This window comes from Lathyrus oleraceus, chromosome 7, assembly GCF_024323335.1.
Source record: "Lathyrus oleraceus cultivar Zhongwan6 chromosome 7, CAAS_Psat_ZW6_1.0, whole genome shotgun sequence".
NCBI classification, from domain to species: Eukaryota; Viridiplantae; Streptophyta; class Magnoliopsida; order Fabales; family Fabaceae; genus Lathyrus; species Lathyrus oleraceus.
The window spans coordinates 413,318,617-413,338,700 of record NC_066585.1 but is presented as its reverse complement, the minus strand read 5'-3'; the positions used below and the strand labels follow the sequence as shown (position 1 = coordinate 413,338,700).

Sequence of the window (20,084 nt, the reverse complement as noted above, 5' to 3'; positions counted from 1 at the left end):
ACAGAACTAACCTAAGGCCAACTGTGTAAATGTTAAGTTGGACACTTTGACATTTACTAATGTAAGCTGGTACTGTAGTATGGTCATATTGATCATGTACAGATCAGCAGATTTGTACAGTCTGTTTTCTGGGAAAACAGACTCAGCATATGGACCTTGATGTCAAGCTGAATGTCGTGACATTCATGCCTGACAGCATATGCTAAATTGTAGGTTGTTCAGTTTTCTGTTACAGCTTTCTCAGGCTATTCTTTAGGAAGTCAACAGCTTAGAGAAAATTCAGGAAATCAACAACCAAGCTACATTCAATGAACCTAACAAATAGCCTATTTGTTAGCAACCTAAATATTGAATTTGAGGGAACATATGTGACCTAAAATTCAGGAAAATACAGGTGCAAAAGCCCAGGTGCTGCAATATAAAAAGGAAGGCATTCCTCCATTCAGTTTCAGGGATTTTGAGGCGTGAAGATTTAGTGTGTCCATCTTACTTCACTGTTGTATTTTTGTGAGTCTAGAATTAGACGTATCTTGTAAGCCAAGTCATTATCAAATAGATGATTGCTTTGGCATAGGGTGTTCATTGAGTTGTAAGTGTTGTGTCACTCAAAGCTTTTAAGCGTGAGTGCTGTGTATCTTGGTTTAAGCTGTGAAGCATAACCAAGAGTTGTTTTTGAAGTGTGACTTCAAAGTGTTTTTAATATCACTGAGGTGATTGAGGGGGAGTGAGTAGGAACTCTGATCTTAGATTAAGATTGAAATTGCATTGGGTAGGGATTAAGTGATAAGTTGTAAACGGGTGAGTTTAGCTTTGAATTGATACTACTAATAGTGGATTTCCTCCCTGGCTTGGTAGCCCCCAGATGTAGGTCATGTTGGACTGAACTGGGTGAACAATTACTTGTGTTATTTACTGCACTTACAATTAAGTTCTGCATAATCCCTGTCTGTGCAGAATTGGATGTCATAACAACCAGTGTGACATCCAAAGTCTGATAACTAGAATTTCAACTCCTCACATCTGTTGTACTCAATGGGAACTATTTTGTTTGTGCTATGCACTGATGAGTGTTATTATCTAAAGGTTACTTGCAATTACTAAAGGGAAAAAAGTAAGTGTATTAATTAGTGTGATCGCCAAGGATTCGGACCCTCGTGCCTATGTATTTTCATGATGCAATAAAAAAATCATAGCTTTGTTGCTCGTGGTAGAAAATAAATATGTGTTGGTTTTTTTTAGTGAACGATATTAATATCCGCATTCTAGCAGTTAAACGTTGCTTGTATGCTCGCACATGAGGGACTTAAGCATTTGCTTGTATTGCGGTAAAACGGATGCGTTTAGATCGCATTCTCCAAGTTAAACATAGCTTGTATGCTTGTGCATGAGAGGCTTAAGTGTTGTTTGTATATCGGTAGAATGGAAGTAACATGTCCTTTGTGACAAAGTCTGAATGCCCTAAGGCGAAAAATGATTTTGATTGGTTGTGATTGATTTTAGAGTGGAGTAAAGTATCAGACCACAAGCTAAGTACGATCGACAATCCGAGCACTTGGGATCTGAAAGGATAAATGCATCATGACCTCTCTTTTTCATCCAAAATATTTTTCTTATGAAATTTGTGAGACGAGTTTAATCATTGGTACTTAGAGGGAGACAAGCATCTAACCACATGCAAAGCACGATCGACAATCATAATACTCAGGAGCTGAAAGGACAATTATATCCTGACCTCTTTTTTTTGCACTATGAGTATCAAATTAAACTCGTTTACTTAAAGTGTTTTGAATGAAAGACAAGTATTGAGCCACAAGTTAAGCACCATAGACAACCCAAGTACTTGAGAAATGGTGTGTACAAGTACGTACACCCCATACTTTTTCATCCGGTTTATTGTAAAAATATTTTAAAAATGACTTGACGTTGGATCAAGTTTATCTTTGTTCTTTTGGAAAAAGTCCTTTTTATATTGCTTTTGATTATTTTTAAGTTAATGGGCGAATGATTGATCTAAAGGATCAAGTATGGGATCAAGTAAAAGATCTAATCCAATTTAGGTGACCAAGGAATTTGTGATCACTTAAATGGATGAAAACATAAGGGAACATGCAATTATTCATGAAAAGTTACATAAAAGGTCTAATTCACAACATGTAATTAGTTAATCAAAATTAAATTGATCAACTAATCAACAAGAATGAGGGATCATGCTAATAATTACATCATAAACATATGAGAAAAATAATGGTATAAAAAAATGAGCTTAAGACATATTAGCCTTAATTTCTAACTAATTATGAAGTGAAGATGAAAGAAACTAACGATTAAATTTCAATTAAAAGTAATCCTCATTAAATGAAATTAGAAAATAAATTCTAACAAAATTAATCTGATTAAAAAAATTAATCTAATGAAACATGTATGAAAATGTCTACTTAAATGTTAGAAAAAAAGAGTTAGAAAAATTATAAATAAGGAAAAAAAGTGTCAGGGGATTTGGCCCAACAAAAAAGGGTGTGGGAAGTGAAATGGACCAATGGGGCATCCAAAAAACCCCAATCCGTGGTCAATAAAAAATGGTAAATAGTGAACTAAGACCGTCAACGCTGAATACCAATGTTGGCCGTTGGGTGTAACTTGTGGTTATCTAACTGTGATGAAATGTGATGCACACTACTCTCGCTGGCATGGGATCATCGTTTTGTCTTGATCCCTATTTTGTCTATTTAGGCTATGCATGGCCAGTAAGAATGCGCCACAAGGAACTGTCTAGAAAAAGAGAGAAAAGAAAAACAAAGGACATGTGGCGCAATACTACAACATCTAAGTTTATGCATCAATTGTTCATTAATTTTCCATTAATTGTTCACACTCTCATGAATTTGATCTACTAAAATTATTAAATCAAATAATCAATATACAAATTATATATCACCAAACTTGATTTTTCACAAGGAATCCAAATACGTAATCGAATTTTACAAGTGATCCATAAATTTTTAAGAATCGGGAAAAAAGGTGAGAAACAAAGTGTATAAAGAATCGCTCGATTCACATTTGTTATAATGATTCGTGAAAAAGTAATCACATATTCAGAATTGTGACAAAAAATCACTTTTAATGATATATTCACAGGTAATTAATGGTTAAGAATTTATAAAACAATATTTTCAGGTTTATGTGTTCCATGCAAAAGCAAGTGATTCATCTAATAAGCAATTCCAAAACAGTAGCTTAAATCAATCAACCAACAAACATTCAATAATTCATGGCAAGAGTGTGGAAGAGATAAAGGATTATCGATGGAGCGGAGGTTTGCTCCGATTAATGTTGAAAATCGGAGTGTCGAAGAGAAACACATAAAACTTCAAGAATAAGCCCCTTTAATCCAATTAACTTCCAAGCTTTATGATTATTCTTGATGATGAATAAAAATAGAAGATGAATCTTGAATGTAGAATATTGATGAATATGCTTGAATTGATGAACTTTGGATGATGATTGTTGATGAAATTTGATAAACTTTAGATGATGATTGTTGATGAAACTTGATAAATTTTAGGTGATGATTATTGATGATAATGTAAAAATTATTGATGGATGATTGTTGATGATAATGTAGAAATTAGATTGTGGCTAAGTTCCACCGTTTAGAACTTCAATGTGAAGTTCTAAATGGTGATGAAGATGAACTTTAGTGAGGGGTGAGGGAGAAGATGAATTGAGAGAGAAATTAAGAGATAATTTGAGAAGAAAAAATGGTGGAAAAATAATGGTTAATTGTGAATTTTCTAAGTTAGGTTAGTTAACCCCAAAAATGTGAAAAATGACATGTTTATAATGGTTTTGTAAATGGATAATCACCCTTAGATTGTGATCCAAGTAAAAAATTTATCAATGGTTAGAAATTAATTTAATCCTTAGTTGCGGATCGCTAATTTCAACCCTTGGATTAATTGTTAAGAATGGTTAGGATTGAAGAAAAATTGGATTGAAAATGGAAGTTGGAATTCGTGTTTGTATGGAAGTTTTGTGTTAGTTTGGAAGTTATGGTAGTTAAAAGTTAATTGGGTAATTAAATGATTATGATGAATGAGGTGGTTAGAGACCATTGGTGTTGGAGTTTAACAAAAGTACAAAGTTAGGATGTAAGGCAAATGGTCACTAGTAATTAACTTGAATTTTAATGCTTTTGCCTTTGGGTTTTCACCACTTTTGCCTTAAATTTTGAGTGAATCATCCCACTTTTTCCTTTGGGAAGTGATTTTATGTTGAAAATAAGCACTTTTGAATGGTGTAAATTCATGGATCCAATTTTGAATTTTTTTTTTGCATGGATCAATGTTGGAAAGTGTTGAAAAACATGGAATTGAAGCTTGATGGAAGATAGAATTTGTTGGAAATTATCACTTGACATAATCATGACACAAGTCATTGGTGATGCTTGTAGAATAGGTCTAGGAAAATCCAAGAGTCAAAATTGAGTCAATGGTCAACAATTGACCAAAAGTCAGGTCATCTGTTTGACCAAAAAGTAAATTGTACCCCAAAGATGTAATTTTTTACCCTTTTTCCTTGTAATTATTTCTCTTGACTTGTATCTCAAGAAATATGCATTGTACCATAAATTTATGATAAATGAATGAAATATTTTTTTTATTCCAACATTGCCCTTTTCTTTGAATCCAAGCAAACCTCTGAATTAAGTGACAGTCATCCCAACTCCCCAACTAACCATGAATCTAAAATAAAGAGATGATCCTCACCACAAGTAATATGGGAAATAAACTTGAATAATCACCCAATAATATCTGCCTTGAAAATCTACTTAAACTGGATAAATCCATTATTGGTGAACCTTTGGCCTAAATTTGTTACAATATGCAAATGTCGATGAATGACCTAAATGCATGATCAAATAGACAAATGTATACAAATGAACAAAAGCATAAGCCAGTCGAATTGAATGAGGAGGTATGGTAAATTTTGGGGTATGACAATATTCAGTATGATTAATTAACCTATTGGGATAATGTGGGAATATATGTTATGGAATAGATTGATAGCTTTGTAAATCGTTATGTGTATACGATGATGTGATGTTATTTTGGTGAAGTAACATGAACAAACTCTATGAAGTTAGAATTGTTTAGTTGTTGCTGTTTGTTGTTATTTAGTGATGTCGTGACATGGATTGATTATTGTGTATGATGAATAATGTGATGCATAAATGGTGAGATGTGTATGTGGATCCTTTTGCTGAACCTTTTTGTATGGCAATGAATATTGTTGAGAGTCATGCATCATGGTGTACGAGCTTCGATCCAATTTTGATATGCTCTGGTCCAATGGTGGGGGATCGAGAGCGAGTATCCTGTTCTATATGGGAACTAGTGAAACGGTATCTATGATGATGGTAACACTTTGATGTGTTGTGGTACTATGGTGGGGATTAGGAGCGAGATGAACATAAGTGTTCATGAATGGTACTTCATGCATAATGAGTCAGTTGTGGAGTACATTTGCATATACGATTGCATATGCAGTTGATTGTTCATGATGTTGATGATTGGATGTGATTATGTAAATGTTGTCATGATTTGGGTGTGAGAATATGTTGTTGATAGATATGTAATGAATGCGTGATTGTTTTGTATTATCTATCTTAGCATTATTTACACTATACCATGAATATCTTATAAATGAATGAAATCTTTTTTTTAATTCTAACTTTACCTTTTTCTTTGAATCCAAGCAAACCTCTGAATTGAGTGACAATCATTATAATCCCCCAGCTAACCATGAATCCTAAATAAAGAGATGATTTGCACAACAAGTAATATGGGAAATAAACCCGAATAATCACCCAATAACATCTCCCTCGAAAATCCACTTAAACTGGATAAATCCATTGTTGTCGAACCTTTGGCTAAAATTTGTTACAATATGTAAATGTCGATGAATGATCTAAATGCATGCCTAAATAGACAAATGAATACAAATGAACAAAACCATAAGCCATGCGAATTGAATGAGGAGGTAGGGAAAATTTTGGGGTATGATAGTTGCCCATATTTAATCTTCTTAAATCTGAAGGTATGAATAACAACGACTTCGAGGTATTCGAGGTACAAGAGGATTAAATAAAAAACTGAAAGTTTTGCACTATAAAGAGAAGAGATAGATAGAAGCATGTATGATTTTTTTTGCCTCCACTAATGAGTTTTGGCATGTATTAGTGGTTGAGATATTCCTGCAGGTTTTCACAAGGGTAAGAGGATTGATGGTGTATTTGCATAAGGCAAGTAAAAAAGGGAATATAGGCAATTAATAAAAGGTCTGGAAAATGATTTTCCATATGGGAATTGGACTTTAGGAATGATTTTCCATACGGGAATTGGGATTTGAAATGTTTTGTCAAATAGGAATTGGACTTTGAAGTGGTTTTCCATACGAGAATTGTGCTTTGAAATGACTTGCCAGACGAGAGTTGGGTTTTAAATTAACTGTCAGACAGGAACTGGGTTTTGGAAAGATTTTCCAAACAAGAACTGGACTTTGAATAGAAAGGTCAAACGTGAACTAGATTTTGAAAAGATCATCTAGACGGGAACTGGGTTTTGAAAGGGTTGGCCATACAGGAACTGGATTTGAAATGATTAGCCAGAGGGGAACTGGCTACCAGACGATAACTGGATTTTGAAATGCTAGCCAGACGAGAGCTGGGATTTAAATTAGCTTTTAGATAGGAAATGGATTCTGAAACGATTGTCAGACGAGCACTGACTACTAGACGAGAATATGATTTTAAAAATATCAGCCAGATGGGAAATGGCTACCAGACCGAACTGGATTTTGAAAAGAAAAGCCAGACGAGAACTGGATTTTGAAAAAAAGGGCCAGATGGGAACTGAATTTTGAAGTTGTTTGTCATATGGGAACTGGGCTTTGAAATGCTTTGCTAGATGGGAGCTAGACTTTGATGTGGTTTTCCAGACGGGAACTGGACTTTGAAATACATTTCTAGACAGAAACTGAACCTTGAAGTGGTTTGCCAGACGAGAAATGGACTTTGAAATGATTTCCAGACGGGATCTGGACTTTGAAATGATTTTCCATATGGAAACTAAACATTGACATGATTTACTAGACGATAACTAGACTTTGAAATAGTTTTCCAGACGGAAACTGGACTTTGAAAAGATTTTCCAGATGGGAACTATGATTTGAAATGATTTGCTAGATGGGAGCTGGACTTTAACATGATTTACAAGACAAGAACTAGATTTTGAAGTGGTTGGCCAGATGACAACTACACTTTGAAAATATTTTCCAAAAAGGAATTGGGCTTAGAGATGATTTTCCAGGCGGGAATAGGGTATTAGACGGGAATTGGATTTTGAAATGATTTGTCATACGAGAACTAGACTTTGTGATGTTCTCCAGATGGACGCTGACCACCAGACAGGAACTGGATTTTGAAATGATTTTCCAGACGAGATCTAGGCTTTGAAATGTTGGCCAGACGAGAATTGGGCTTCGAAAAGATCATCCATACAGGAACTGACTTTGAAATGATCGTCAGACGGGCACTGACTAATAGACGGGAACTGGATTTTCAAATGATTTTTCAGACGGGAACTGGGCTTTGAGATGTTTTTCCAGATGGGAACTGGACTTTGAAAAGAAAGGCCAGATGGGATTTGGGCTTTGAAATGGTTGTCCAAGCGGGAACTGGGCTTTGAAAAGAAAGGCCAGACGGGAGCTAGGCTTTGAAAGAGTGTCAACTGAAGTTGGAGTTTATGGGGAGCTCGCTGGGAATATCATCTGGGAATTTATATGGGTAATACTCTCTTCGGAGGTACATTATTATTGGGCTCTTCGTGTAAGGTACCAAACATGGCTTATGCTTTATATGCATGTTTGAATTTGTGTGGCGTAGTCCTCCATCCTGATGGATATGTTATGAGTTTTAGAGATGCAATGCTATGTAATGATGACTTTATGCATAATGCAAGTATAGTTGAGCTTTATAGTATGCCAAGAAAGGTAGGACTTTAGATAGGTGCCAAGTATGATTGGGCTTTGAGAGATGTCAAGCAAATTGGGCTTTAAGAAGAGGGCCAAATAAAATTTGGGCTTTATGGAGAGGGCTAAATAAAAATTGGGCTTTATGGAGAGGGCCAAATCAAAATTGGGCTTTACGGAAAGGGCCAAAACAAATTTGGGCTTTATGGAAAGGGCCAAAACAAATTTGGTCTTTATGGAGAGGGCCAAATAAAATTTGGGCTTTAAGGAATGGGGCCAAATCAAATTGGGGCTTTATGGAGATGGTCAAATCAAATTTGGGCTTCAGAGAGAGAGGGTCAAATCAAATTTGGGCTTCAGAGAGAGGGCCAAATCAAATTTGGGCTTTATGGAGAGGGCAAAATCAAATTTGGGCTTTAGAGAAAGGGCCAAATCAAATTTGGGCTTTACGGAGAGGGCCAAATCAAATTTGGGCTTTAAGGAGAGGGCCAAACTAAGTTGGGCTTTATGGAAAGGGCCAAACAAAGTTCAAATTAAATTTGGGCTTTAGGGAGAGGGCCAAATCAAATTTGGGCTTTACGGAGAGGGCCAAATCAAATTTGGGCTTTAAGGAGAGGGCCAAACAAAGTTGGGCTTTATGGAGGTGCCATTAAAGATTGGTCTTTAACTTTTCTTGTTTGTTTTATAATGCTTCATAATATGCTAGATGAATGATATGCATGAGTGAAGCGACATGATTAATGCGTGATGATGATTTATGTAATGATTTTGAAGGTTCAACAAGTGCCCCTGAGGTGGACCATGTATGGTTAAAACTGGGAAGTATCTCGCTTGGCTACAAGAATTATTGTTAGAAAGTTACGGGATGTGCTTAGCATGACTTATATGATGCATGAGATTAGGCATGTTATGCAATGATGTGGTTTGCTAGGTGAAAAGAGTGACTGGTATTGACAAAGGTGGCCTCTGGTTCTGGTTTTTGGTATGATGGTGAATTTTGATTCTCCGACATTTGATAACTGAGTCGAGGAACTCACAAGTTAATTAAGAGATTTTTAGGATGCCACTACGGCTGAAGGTTTCAGTTTGATCCTTTCTGAGAGGGATGTCTAACAAAAGTAAGATTGTCATCCACTCGTTGGTTGGAAACGACACAGTTGTTGGAAACAAATCATCAACACGGAGGTTGGAAAAAGATCATCAACACAGAGGTTGGAAAAAGATCATCAACCATGGAGGTTATAAAAAGATCATCAACCACGGAGGTTGGAAAAATATCAATAACACGAAGTTTGGAAAAATATCATCAACCATGGAGGTTGGAAAAAGATCAACAAGATGAAGGTTGGAAAAACATTATCAACCATTGAGGTTGGAAAAAGATCAACAACACGAAGGCTGGAAAAAGATCAACACACAGAGGTTGGAAAAAGATCGTCAACCATAAAGGTTGGAAAAAGATCATAAACCATGGAGGTTGTAAAAAGATCATCAACACATAGGTTATAAAAAGATAAAGCATGAAGGTTGGAAAAAGATCATCAACCATAGAGGTTGGAAAAAGATAATCAACCATAAAGGTTGGAAAAAGATCATCAACCATGGAGGTTGGAAAAAGATCAACAATACAGAGGTTGGAAAAATATCATCAACATAGAGGTTGGAAAAATATCATCAACATGAAGGTTGGAAAAAGATCAACAACATAGAGGTTGGAAATGAATGACAATGTTATGGTGGTGAGACAACAAAAGGGACAATTGTCAACACAACGGCTGGAAAGTAACCTGGACAAATACATTTCAAGAGGGTTTAATGGAGATAAACCTACCAAGGAAATACTTCAAAAGAAAACCCTTTAGGGATATCAACTAGAAGCTCAGCGGGGATACTACTCTTTTCGAAGAAATACCATCACTTTAATCAAGGATTAATCTGTCGGAAGTATACCAATTACAAGGTAGATGTTTATGGTGATAGGCTTTTTGAAATGATTGCTTGGGTTACAAGGCTTTATGATGATGTCAGACGATTGTGATGATATCTGAGTGAAGTGATTTGATTAATGCATGGAAATGATCTATGTGATGGTGATATACATGCTTTGCTGTTAGAGCGAAGCAACGTGATTCACACATGATAATGATTTATGCATGGTTCATCAAATGCTCATGTGGCGGGAGATTGAAGATTTGAGGCTAGGAAAAGGGTTATAATAACATGATTCCCCGACGTCTGCTTCAGGCTCAATGATTGTTGATGCACTTTGCACAAGCCTAAGCAAATTGAAACATGGAGAGAACTTGCACCTTCGTAGCCTATCTCTGCCCCTAGTTTGTTGGATATTTGCATGGGTTACCCTAATTATAAGTTATGAAGCAGTCTTGTTATAGGACGATCTTAATCTGACTTTCCCTAATGTCCTAAAGTTGTATGCCCCTGATTAACCTGAAGGAGAATAGCGATCCAAGACGTAGAGGAATTAAAAATTTCTCCTTTAGTGATCCTTACGAATGAGGCATGATCAGTGATAGAACCTTTACCTCTTGTGGCAATTGAAACCTTTGATGCAGATCTACGGAGCGATCACAAACGTTGAATGGTGACAATGCCTCTACTCAGTCCACACGAACGGATTCCTTCAATCTCAGTGCTAGCTTCTACGAATGAAGCCTTTGAGTGTGAGAGAGAGAGAAACGAAATTACAACTGCTAAAATGCTTCTGCACAAGGGTTCTATTTATAAAACCACTTGCGTGGGCTGCAAGCTAAAAAACCCACTTAAGTGTATGTGGCCCATATCTTATGATATGCCAAAATCACTTAAGCGTGTGGTACCTTACCATATTTCGTATTCTACTTAAGTACACCGTACCTTACGATGTTCTACAATTCACTTAAGTGCACCGTACCTTACGGTGTTCCTTAGTTACTCTATCTCTCATCAATCCGTCCTTTTGTGTATGACCCTGTAGGTTTTTGCGACATTAGCAATTATATTAAATCACGTATTTAACATAATAAACAGTGAGCAATATCTAGAAACATATCACTGCTACCCAAGACACGAAAATGTCATGTGATCTAACAAATCATTTTTTGATAATACTTATGTGTATAATTACCATTTGCCCTTATGTCTATATTGAACACAAGGCATAGACCGTGTCATCATTGTCCAGTTCAATATTAGGCCCGTAGACATTTATCCTGTTATGCAGGATGGGCAAATTCCATCTAGGTCACTCATGTCCCTTAACATGCTTCGTGGAGTACCCATCAACTGTCTTTATGGTCATCCAGTTATAGACAATGTTTGATCAACAATAAGACACTCGACTCTACATCTAGGGTACATAGTGGTTTCAGGTCAAAGGGTGGTATACACCATTATCACCATGAGAATAACTTATAACACTTAACATAACATTCTATATAGTATTCTCATAGCGGGTCAATCCAGTATAAATATTACTCTCAATATTCATACTTATGTTTAAGACTTGATAACTCCTTATCCATGATCCATGAGATGTGATCATCAGTCTATATACATAATAGTCTTAATGCTTTAATGTTATCCCACTTCACAATAAAGCTTGACTACGGATACTTTAAGAATATTGTCCTTATGTTTAATGGGATCTCATGATTAAGTCACACTTGATACATTAAACGGACTAGCTATTCTAGGGACTTTATTAAACAAACATAATAAAGAAAAAGCCTTTTATTATTAATAAATAATTCGATACAAGTATCAAAAGTATTAGCCTCTAGGGCTTACACCAACATAACTGTCTCCTGGAGCAGTTGACTTCTTGTACTCTTGAGGTGGCATGCCTCATTTCATAACCCAATTTTGTCCGGACATTTTAAAATTTTCATAAATTCGATATTAATTTCAGTTTGCATCATACGTATAACATGCCATGCATTTCATCATGAATAATACCTAAAATATCAGTCGGAATAAATTCTCGAATATACAGACAAATTGATTAAATCCTTTCTCAAGTACATGTAAAATCAACGGGTAAAAAGTTCCGAAATCAAACTTGCAGACATAAGTATTATTAATCTACGGTTCATGTAGTTTAACCTGGTGTGCTCGTTATATTTTTCGACGACTTTTTCAGTTGCATTTTGATCTGTCTGAACCTTTTACCCGATCAAAAATTATTTTAAAATTAAAAGAGTCGTTGTATTTTTCCAATAAATTTATTTCACACTGATCATTTTAATGCATTCAGTTTAATTTTTCGAGCACTTTGGCGGCCGATTTTTATTCATAATCAGTCATTTTGTTTTTATTCTCTTGTCAAAGTATTCAAATGAAATAAATAGAATTTTCCATGTTCTTATTTTATTTTTATCATATTCATTTTAGAAGTTGTGAATTTTATTTGACTTAATCAGTTTAAATTATTTTAAATCAATTAAATCATCTAGAAGGGATAACTTTGCCATTTTGAACTGTTTGTGCTTCTTTGACTCAATCCAGATCATCGATTCAAATTGATCAGTGATCCACATTAGCTATCCATGTGCATTTTTATTCAGCCAATCAAATAAAAAATAATCAAATTAGAAAAAGAGAAAAGAAATAACAAGGAGGAAATTTGTTCCATGAGCTGTTGACAACTAGCATCACGGATGGTACTCTTACTGGCAATGAGACAAAAATGAAAATTTGTTTTGGATTACTCTCACTCCATGCAACCGGTGTCATGTGTCCCATGATTAATGGCCAACCCCAAGATGAAAAATTGTTTGTTTTGCTCATTTGTCCATTAGCAAAAAGGTGTGGGATGCAAAGGCAGACTCTCTCTCTCTTTTCAAACGGTCATAAAGAAGAGAGAAAAAGAAAGCACGACAATAAAAAAAAGGGGGACACGCGGATAACAATATATGGGGGGTCTCTTTTCACTCAGAAAATCACGGTTCTTCTTCCCCCACACGAAACAAAACATCACCCACCTGATACTCCTCCTCAACACATTTTTTCTGCAAATATATTCACTCAATAAACACTCACTCATTCCTTAACCACCATATACATCCCTACCATCATGAATCTCCTTTCCCATGTGAAAACTCCATCACCCTTACCCTCAACTGTGTGAACCTTCGTGAGTCACAACACCGCATATAAACACCCATCCTCCGTTCTTCTTCCCAAAACCACTTCACCACTGCCTCCACTTCCTTGAGCCACCCATACTCACCATCAAAACCATATCGCGAGTCACTTCCGGATCTACTACCTCCATCATCATTCCAATAACACATTGCCATCAACAATGTATCACATCCACCAAACACCATCCAACACACTTTCGTCATCACCTTCGAACCTCCCATTCCGGCGACGAACCTTTGCCCTTCATCGGAAAGCAACTCCCCGACGACCTTTCCGCAACAGACTCCCGATCGCCGCCGCAAAAACCCATTCACCACCTCACTCCATTTCCACCTTTAATCATCGCAAAATCCCGAAACACACCACACATGAACCACACTTCCATCAACGAATCACCCTTACACCTTCGTGTTTCTCCCATCAACAACCACATAGCCTTATCTGTTCGCCACCAACAACTTCTCTCATCTCCGCCGCAAAATCCAAGTTCAACAACAGTCTTCAAACTTGCCACGTGTCCAACAGTTGCGACAACTTTCAGCTCATCGATGAGTTACTACACGACAATTGCTTTTCGGTCATTTGTTGACGTTGGCTCAATATATCAAGTTAGACAGCAAAGTGGAAGAATCACAACAGATGATAAATTTTGAATTCAAAATTTCTATGGTAGGTGTCTCGCTGCATATCTCGTTTTGTGATTATGAGATTAATTTTATCATATAGTTGTTGGGTTGATTTGTGGACTGTTTAATTTGTACTTTTATGTTGGAGCATTTTGTTTAGGTATTCTGTGATAGTCTTTCGGTGATAGTTTTTTATGTTGGGACTTTTATGTTGATGGCATTTTTTAATTCATACTTATGACTTATTGTATCAAATCGGTGATGTTGTGCTTTGTTTTGGATTTTAGGTGTTGTAATATGGTAAAACATTGGAAATAATTAGGTGTGATGATTCGAGTTGATGATGTTTAAATTCAATCTACGTTTTCATATCTTGTTGTTCATGATGAGTTTATGAAAGGAAAAAGGGATGCCGATTTTCCGAGTTTTATGTTTTATTATGTTATTTGCCAACTGGAGAGATAGGTTTTAAAGAGTTATTATGCGGGCCTTTTAATCATAGCTTAGGCCTATTTACCTTTATTCTTATACCCTCCATATATTATAAACAACTTTGTAAATATAACATTGTTGTTGCTATTTGATTCCATTACGTTAAATCGGAATATTAATTCGCGGATCCGGCAATTTCATGCTGGTATATCGCCAAATCTCAACAAATTAATTGTACATTTTCACAGAGTTATGATCTTGCGAATGACATTAACCATGTTGTCATTTCGTACAAACCAGTTTTGAGCATACCGATTCAATCTAATTAAATAAATCGACAGCGTCACTTGTCTCTTTTAATTATAGTTAAAATTAATTAATTAAATTTTGAATAGTTAGTTAATTTGGACTAATTAATTTTAAGTAACTTAGTTATTTGATTTAGTTCAATAATTTTGATAATTAAATTTAATTAGTTAAATTAATCAATTTAACCAAATTTTGATAAATTAATTTTGATAATTAAAGGTTGATCGATTTCCTCCACTATCATTTCATAATACAAACTGGATTTCATCATCAATTCAAAACCATGATAAACAACTAAAATCACACGATTTTCGATTTGATGTCAAACTCATTTTCCCACCTTTGTAATTCGATTGCTTTTAGCATCGCCATCAACCTCACATAGCTTACTCTTTGGCTTTCTTACAATGAGACTTACTCGATTATAATTAAATCGATCAGATGATTGATACACCAAGTATTTCTATCTAAGTCCGATTAATTCTGTAAATGCGAATTTAAATCATCTTTCAAATCAATATAATTTCGAAGAACTTTTTTTAATAACTTAAAACTTCGGATGAAAAGGAGAATGGAAGGCATTCGCTTCACTATCTCTCGATGATTTGAATGATTGACGCTCTCCATATTGATCTGACTTTTGTCTTCCGATTAAAACACTCTAAGTAAACTTAGATAAATGAATTGGTTGCGCACGCTTCATTATTCCTCGAATAAGCAAGTGGGAGGCGCTCGCCTCACTACCACGCATATTCAATTTATGCAAACAACTTTCAATAATAATTTGAACGAAAAAGGAAGTAAGAGGCGTTCGCCTTGTTATTCCTTGAAAGATTGAATGATTGGTGTGCACCATATTGCTCAATATTTTGTCGTTCTTCTTCAAAATACCAAACATATTAAACCTAATTTCTCGCCCCCGTGCGACCAACAACTTAATTCTTTTCAGAAAGAACATTGCTTAATCCTTTCTAGCGCGTACACAAACTAGCGCTTAAGTCTCCACCGCGAGCATGCAAGCCAACGTTTAACCATTAGAATGCGATATAATCACTTGTTCATTAAAACAAATTCAACTTATCAAACCTCTTTCTTCGCCCCCGTGCGATAAAAAATCTTTTCAAAAAGAACATTGTTTGGTCCTTTCTAACGCGCATAACAAACTAGTGCTTAAGCCTCCGCCGAGAGTAGACAAACCAATGTTTAGCCTTTAGAACATGATCTAAACAGTTGTTCATTAAAAGACACCAACCAACCGTATTTCCCCAAACTTCGAATGCTATAATTTCCTTATTGCACTATAAGGATACGTAGGCACGAGATTGCGAGATCTTGGTGAGCACACTAATAAGAAACCTCCTTCCCCCCATTTTGATGTTCTCATTTCATTTCTCTTTTCAATCATATATTCACTCAAAGAAAACAAATAACATTTAACTAACATTCAAATTCAACTAAAAGGTTCCAGTTGAGTACAACGAACGTGAGGGGTGCTAATACCTTCCCCTTGCGCAATCGACTCCCGAACCCGAATATGGTTGCGACGACCATTATTCAATTTTTAAAGGTTTTATCGATATTTTCCTATTCCTTCATTGGAATAAATAAAGTTCGGTGGCAACTATGTTCGAATCATTTTTTCCACGACCATCACGAAGGATCGTATTTTTCGCGATGCGACAACTGACGACTCTACTGGGGACATTTTCTCCAAGCAAGAGAGAGTCAAGCCTAATTTAGTTTAATTTTCAATGAATGTTAAAAATGTTGTTTCTTTCTTCCATGTTTCTTCTCTATATCTTATTGTATTATTTATGCTATATGTGATTTACTCTGATACTGTGGTGGGTGGTCTATGGTGCTTGATGCATGTTGTGAGATAAGCTCTGTACCGAGCTTTGAGAAGAACTTAGAACCGGGAGTTATGTAGTATTGAACCGAGGGGTAAACACCTCATTTGAACAATACGAAGACTCCACCTAGAGTAGATGTTTTCATAATTTCCATCACAATATGGCTAGCCCACTATTACAAGGAAACTTTGAACATGGTCCGTGACTCTAAGAACCTCGCCTTAACCCAAAGTCTGTTTTCATGGTTGGCGATTGTGTAGTATCGAACCGAGGGGTCTACACTCTGTTCGAACAATACAAAGATCCCACTTAGATTAGATCGATTCAAAAATTTCATCATGAAGTGGCCAACCCACTATTGCGAGGAAGTTTGGAATATGATCCGTGACTCTAAGTTCTTTCCTTGAAAACACAACCTTAAAGCCTACACTTGGGATTTTGAGTAATCAGAGACACATATACTTCCTCCTATTACCCTGACTTACACGAAATACATGTGATAATGAGTATTGTATTATACTCCCTTGCATATAAAAAAATGAAATGACAAAATTTCATGCATTCGCATTTCATCAGCATGGATTTCATATCATTTTCCAATACAAAAAAACTCATCTCGTCCTTTTTCCAATTACCAACAAGCTGATTTCCTGACACTCGTACTGAACCTTTGAGAGCTACTAAAAGACAAGGGAACACTGGGAACATAATCAAGTTGAGCTGAAAATGGATATGAACAACATGAGAGGCAAGATAGACCAGATGTTGGAAGCTAGGCTAGCCCGATCAAAGAACAATTTTCAACATGGTGTCACAAAGAATGTTGGTTCTTCATCAGGCTTTATTGTAATTACCAACCAAATGTATGACCCTTCCCCTGATTATGATCCTCCTAAAGTGAACATTCTTACTCAACCCCGGATGATGCCATTGACCAATCCTGATGTTGAAAGACTTCGTGACCTTGAGGAGAGAGTCCGAGCAATGGATGTGAATGACAATCTTAGGCTTGACATGTGCTTAGTGCCATACCTAGTGATCCTTTTGAAATTCAAATTACCCAACTTTGAGAAGTACAAAGGGGACAGCTGTCCAAGGAACCATTTGGTGATGTTCTTCCGAAAAATGACATCACATGCTCGAGACCTCTGCTTGGTCCGGACAAACCGGCGGATTACCAACTCCTGGACGACTCTGTTGTATGTTCGAGCGTGCAATACGTTCGGGTATATTTCCGATAGCTTCAGCTGGCGACTCTGCTGGGGAGTACTTCGTTACTGGGAGTATTTGCTAGTCGCTAAAAGGAGTCGAGCCTAGTTTAGGTTATTTCCTCGCTAGTTTAGATGTTTACCTTATAGCTTTACTCGCTTTTACTATTTATCGCATTTATTTTATGGATATATCTGTTACACTATTGTTGGGATGGGTTAGATTACATGAGATGAAAGCTCTATACCCGAGCTTAGTATACACATAGGTTAGGCTCGTGGATAGTCGTGTACTCCTACATTTCGCACGTTGGGGGTCACGAGAACCACACCCAGACTAGATTCACTTGGAAGTACTTTTGTCCTGTGAGTATTTACTATGGCAGGGTATTTTCATTTCGAGTCAATGACTCTGGGAGACTTTCTAGGGACCACCTTGGAGCATAGTCCACACCTGTGAGGGGGATATGGGTTTTCATTGCAGGAAACCATAGACTCTACCTACCCTGATACTCATGTATGTCGAACTTTTGAACTTGCAACATGTGGCACTTACAGATTGTCCAGAACTTGCCAGGGTTCCGACCCCGTGTGACTTATTATCATATCATCATTGCATTATCATTCATCATGACCAAATTTTTGCATATGCATGTTTTCCAGGAATCCAAGAGTCCAGTCTATTCACCAAGCAATTGAAGTGAAACATGAATCCCGAGAGGAAGAGCATCCATAATTACAAGTTTGTGGAACCTCCATTGGCTGTGTTGAGAGGACTTGGGGCACGTTTAGACCTGACTCACAAAGACGCCTTCAAGGAAAAGTATGGTAACCTACTGGGAGTTCTGAATACCGAGGTAAACGTCACCGCTGTTCACACCTTGGTACAGTTCTACGATCCACCACTAAGGTTCTTTACTTTCCAAGACTATCAGCTAGCGCCGACACTGGAAGAGTATTCTCATATTTTGGGTATCAGGATAAAGAACCAGGTGCCTACATCCGCACTAAGGAACTTCCTGAATATCGAGAATCTGCTGAAGCTCTGCATATGGGAAAGAAGGAGATGTAATTGAACCTGATACCAAAGGGTGGAATCCATGGTTTCACCTCTAAGCTTCTCGTAGACAAAGCTATCACTTTCGCTGAAGCTGGAAGATGGACGACCTTCAACGCCCATCTAGCTTTACTCATCTATGGGAATATGTTGTTTCCGAATATGGAAGAGTTCATAGACTTGGCTGCTATTCACATCTTCTTGACTCAGAACCCGATTCCTACTCTTCTTGCTGATACTTACTATTCCATTCACGTAAGGACCCAGAAGAAGAAAGGGACTATCGTCTATTGCACCCCTTTACTGTATAGATGGTTTATTTCGCATCTACCCAGTGAAGGTCCTTTCGTTGAGAATAAAGATAATCTGAAGTGGTCCCAGAGGATCATGTCCTTAAAAGCCGAAGACATCCCTTGGTATTCTCGAGTGTATGATGGCGTCAAGCTCATCCTCAATTGTGGGGATTTTCCTAATGTGCCTCTTCTTGGTACAAAAGGAGGAATCAACTACAACCCGAGGTTAGCATTGCGATAACTTGGATATCCTATGGTGGACAAACCTGATCTCGAAAGTGTAGAAGGTTTTGTTTTGTACGAAGGAGTTGAAGAGCCAGAGTTGATCAAGAAGATTGTCAAAGCTTGGGGGTGGATTTGTCCTCAAGGAAGAGGAGAGATGGGTAAGAAGAATTGTATCACCAAGGAAGCTTACACCAGTTGGGTCAAGAGCAGAGTTAGTGAGGTCTTATTGCCGTTTCCGCTTGAACCATCCATGAACCTCCAATCTTCCGAGCTAGAGAACCAACCAAATCCTGATATGGATGAATTGAAGAAGGTTATCAAGACCCTAGAGAAAGAGAATGCCGATCTCAAATCCAAGCTTGCTAAAATCTCATTGGAGAAAGAGACCTTGAAATTCAATCTGAATCAGAAGAGGGACCGAGTTCGCCAAGCTGATGATGAGGTACAAACCGAGGTTTTCAAAAGACTCAAAGTGGGTGACACCCTCAAAGGGACTTATGCCTGTCTGACGACCAAAAAGAAGCAGTTAGCTGAAGCCCAATACCGAGCTGGTAAAGCAGAATTAGAACACATGGAGCAAATGAAGAAACTTCAAAGCCTGCTAGAAGCTTGTAAGAAGGAGTTGAAGGATGAAAGAAGCCGCAATAAATAGCTAGAAGTCACCCTTCTCCAGAACCAGTACGAGTTGAATCAGAAGCTAGAAGAGATCCAAAAGCTGAAGGAGTAATCACATGGGAATCCGAACGACAACAACATACAATTGAATGAACGTCCTTGTCATACGGTGAACTGGACTTTTTGTGTTTTTTATCGCAATGTCGCGGTTAGCAAGAGTCGCCACCGACTTTTCTTTTATCCAATAAGGAAAGGTGGAAAAGAACAGGAAAGACCTTAATTTAGATTTTGGGTTC

General features: G+C 36.9%; 1 protein-coding gene across 1 annotated transcript; it reads left to right on the top strand.

Moving 5' to 3' along the window:
* The first annotated feature begins 18,305 nt into the window (after nt 1–18,305).
* LOC127104099 (uncharacterized) lies at nt 18,306–19,825 on the top strand. The gene is made up of 3 exons (XM_051041312.1): nt 18,306–18,590; nt 18,689–19,142; nt 19,254–19,825. The coding sequence occupies exons 1-3, from the start codon at nt 18,306–18,308 to the stop codon at nt 19,823–19,825; spliced, it is 1,311 nt and encodes a 436-aa protein (XP_050897269.1).
* Nucleotides 19,826–20,084: the final 259 nt, after the last annotated feature.